Source organism: Mesoplodon densirostris, chromosome 1 (genome assembly GCF_025265405.1).
Source record: "Mesoplodon densirostris isolate mMesDen1 chromosome 1, mMesDen1 primary haplotype, whole genome shotgun sequence".
Taxonomy (NCBI): Eukaryota; Metazoa; Chordata; class Mammalia; order Artiodactyla; family Ziphiidae; genus Mesoplodon; species Mesoplodon densirostris.
Window position 1 is genome coordinate 169,554,431 of NC_082661.1, and position 3,445 is coordinate 169,557,875.

The following is a 3,445-nucleotide window of genomic DNA, read 5'->3' on the forward strand; positions in this document are numbered from 1 at the left end:
ATTATATACACTGTAAACACCACAGGGCATGAAATCCATCTCCAACCACAAACATCAGTCTCACAGATCAAGCATACAAGGTTTAAGGTAAGGTGCCTAGCTTTTCTTTGTAAGCATACTTTTCACCCAAGAGTACTGCTATTCTTTTCATAGGACACTATTCACTTATTTCAGATATGGTACCAGTGCTCAAAACATGCCCAGAACCCCTTTTTGGGGATCGCCTGCATAGTCTGCAATGAACCCTGCTGAACATTCTTGATGGTGGCAAGTCTTCTTTGAACAATCCTTTGAAGAAGGATTTGATTTGGGAAAACAGGCATAGTTATTCACAGCCAAGTGGATCAAACTGTGGGATATAACCCTGGATCAAACATGAGGCACCACTATGAAACGATGAGACCGATTTTCTTGTACAGCTTGTAAATTCAGAGATTTAAGATGCCTGAGCAATGGCGGTCCTGATGGAGTAGCAGAGATTCTCCTGGAACGAAGACTGAGAGGCAACACCCACTGGAACGGCGTATCTAGGTGGTGTTTTGCAGTTTTAAAAATCGGTCCGTTGCCTCGCACATAAACTTTAGTACTCCTCTTCAGTTTCAGTCCCTTTTGCTTTCTTATGGATTGCCTGATTAAAGCTATGGCAAGCAGGGACCCAGTGATTGTCATGAAGCCCCAGCTTACAGCCAGGGAAGCCCTTCTGAGACCGGTGGCAGCACATCCAGTATCTCGGCCCATAGGGCAATGCCTGGCAATAGGGCTTGGGGTGCCACCGGCACAGGGACACATGCCCTTTCACATATTTTTTCTTGCACTGCTTGCACGGATCCTCTCTATAGCGTGGATCCCGAACCCAGCGAGAATCTGCTGGCCTGATATTGTAATATTCAATGATAAACTTGAAATAGCAGCAGGTACGTTTAAGAGCCACTAAACTCTTAGTGGGAAGTAACCTGAAGATTTTCACCATAATGTGGTGGGGCAGAAAAGCCATGTACTGCTGAGGCTCCAAAAGCTGCTGGATTTTAAACCTGGTCTCCAGAAAGTCATGCGACACCTGCTTCTTCCAACTGGATGCCTCAAGCACTGGTAATGTACTTTCCACAGAAGCCAGCGGGACGAATGAATCAGCCGAGACACTTTTTCCCTCAGATGCACTGTCACCCTCAGCAGCATCTTCAAGCTGACTGGCCTCGGAAGACTCTTCTGTTGTGCTTTCATTCAGCTGGGAACAGCCCGACTGGTGCTGACCAGATGGCAAAAAAACCCAACATCCCTGGAAGTGGGTCTTCGCACGACTTTGAACTGGAAGGCTGGTCTTTCTCTACCTTGGACACAGTGATACTAATGCACAAAGATTCTTTTCTTCTCTGATCAGGATTTTGGCTAGCAAGAGGCACAAGCTCTTCACTCATACCATCAATAGCATCTGGGGGCAATTCAATGGCTTGGGGACAGGTGTGAGGAGGAAAAGGTGACCCAACAAGTTCCTCTGTCATTTCCACATCATGTGTATTGCTGTTTTTCATGGCAGTCTGCTGATCTGGCTCTAATTCTACACTGTCTGTGTGCAAACTCACGCCTGCTGGCAATGAGGGACAGCCCCGAGGGGCGCCGTCCCAGGCCTGGTCCCCCTTAGGAGAAAAATGGTCAGCTCTTAAGGGGCCACAGTCCACAGATACAGACCCCACAGTTCTCACCTGAGTGTCAGGTACCTCCAAGGCGCCTTTGTTTTGCTTTCCTCAGCCTGGGTGCCATTCACAAGCAACACGCGGCCCACATTGCGACGGAAGCTGTTATTCCTCGAGAGGCTCCCAGGCTCACGCTGGCTCTGCCGCTTCAGGCACTTGGACTCCAGCCTGGCTACCATGTCAAGGACACGGACTGGCTCGCTCTGTGGTTCACCAACCTCAGGATTTCTCCTTTCCATGGGTTCTTCACATGCTCCTGGGGCAGACAAGGGCTTGGGGACTGGGGGCACACCTCTGGATTGCCTGGAAAACCACACCACAGCAGGTGAGTTAGTGCAGTTTTTCGCACAACTGGCTAGCAGAGCATTGACTCTTTGCTCGAGGAAGGCAACCATTTGTATGACCGACAAAGGCCTCCCAGCATAGACTCCATCCCCGTTGTCACTCACGTAATGCACAGAACAGTGCTCGATGCCACACGCAAAAGGCTCAGGTTGGTAGCATCTGCTGTTGACTTCCTTCATCCTTTCTAACTGTATCTTGGCTTTTTTAAGATCCCCTGATTTTTTCCTTCTTTTAGTAGCTCTCCCACCAATATCCCAGGAGCTTTTTATTTTCATAGATCCTATTCTATTACTACACTGGTGGGCTGCAAAGAATGCAATCTTTTCCTTGGTATTTCCCGGTTTCACAACAGCCCAGATATCAAGCGGCCCTTCCCCTTCCTCACCCTGGTGGATTGTTGCAGACGGTGCATTCTTCTTGGTTTTAACATTCACGCTGCTCTCTTCAGGACTGTTCCCACTCATACTGCACAGAACATTTGGAGAAAGGATTCCAAAAGGCTTTCGAGATGATGCTTTACCAAGAGAGGCTGAAGGAAAGACACTTGGTTTCATACAGCGAGCTTTGCATTTTTCATCATTTATAGCCTGTTTGTGGCTCATAGGAGTTCTCAGAGTTTCCTTGCTGATTTCCAAATGTCGCACTTTCGTCTGGAGTTTCCAGTATGGCTTTAGGTGCATAACAGAGGCTCTTAGTATGTACCCCAGCAAAACAAGGCAATAAACCAAGGAAGATGACTCTCTGCGAAATGAGCATAATGAAGGCAAGTCACAGGATGTTCACTGAGCAGCAGTTCTGCGCTCCTGCCCCGGCTGGGGCCTGGCCCGGGGCTGCACACCGCGATACAGCGGCAGCGGCAGTTGGCCTGGCTCGCTCCCCACCGCTGAGGTGGACCGAGCGCCCAGCGCGGCGCGGCAGATGCACACAGATATTTGTAGCAGCTTTATTCTTAATTGGCAAGACTTGGAAGCAACCTGGATATCCTTCTTTAGGTAAATGATAAATAAGCTGTGGTATGTCCAGACAATGGAATATTATTCAGTGCTAAAACAAAACAAAACAAAAGCAACCAACCAACCAAGAAAACGAACAAAACCCAAAAAACTATCAAGCCATGAAAAAACATTTAGGAACCTTAAATGCATATTACTAAGTGAAATATACTTGTCTAAAAAGGCTGTGTACCATGTGATTCTAACTACATGACATTTTGGAAAAGGCAAAATTATAGAGACATTAAAAAATTAGTGGTTGACAGGTTAGGAGGGAGGGGGAGAGGGATAAATAGGTGGAGGATCTTTAGAGCAGTGATACTACTCTATATGATACTATAATGTTGGAAACATGTCATTGTACATTTGTCTAAACCCTTAATGTACAACACCAAGAGTGAACCCTAAAGTAAACTA

At 47.2% G+C, this 3,445-nt stretch overlaps 1 protein-coding gene across 1 annotated transcript; it reads right to left on the reverse strand.

The window, feature by feature from the left end:
- Positions 1–422: 422 nt before the first annotated feature.
- LOC132485167 (F-box only protein 34-like) lies at positions 423–2,914 on the reverse strand. The gene is given in 3 exon segments (XM_060091659.1): positions 423–1,267; positions 1,269–1,732; positions 1,735–2,914. Coding segments are annotated over 3 exon segments (2,133 nt in total). The 5' UTR covers positions 2,717–2,914; the 3' UTR covers positions 423–580.
- Positions 2,915–3,445: the final 531 nt, after the last annotated feature.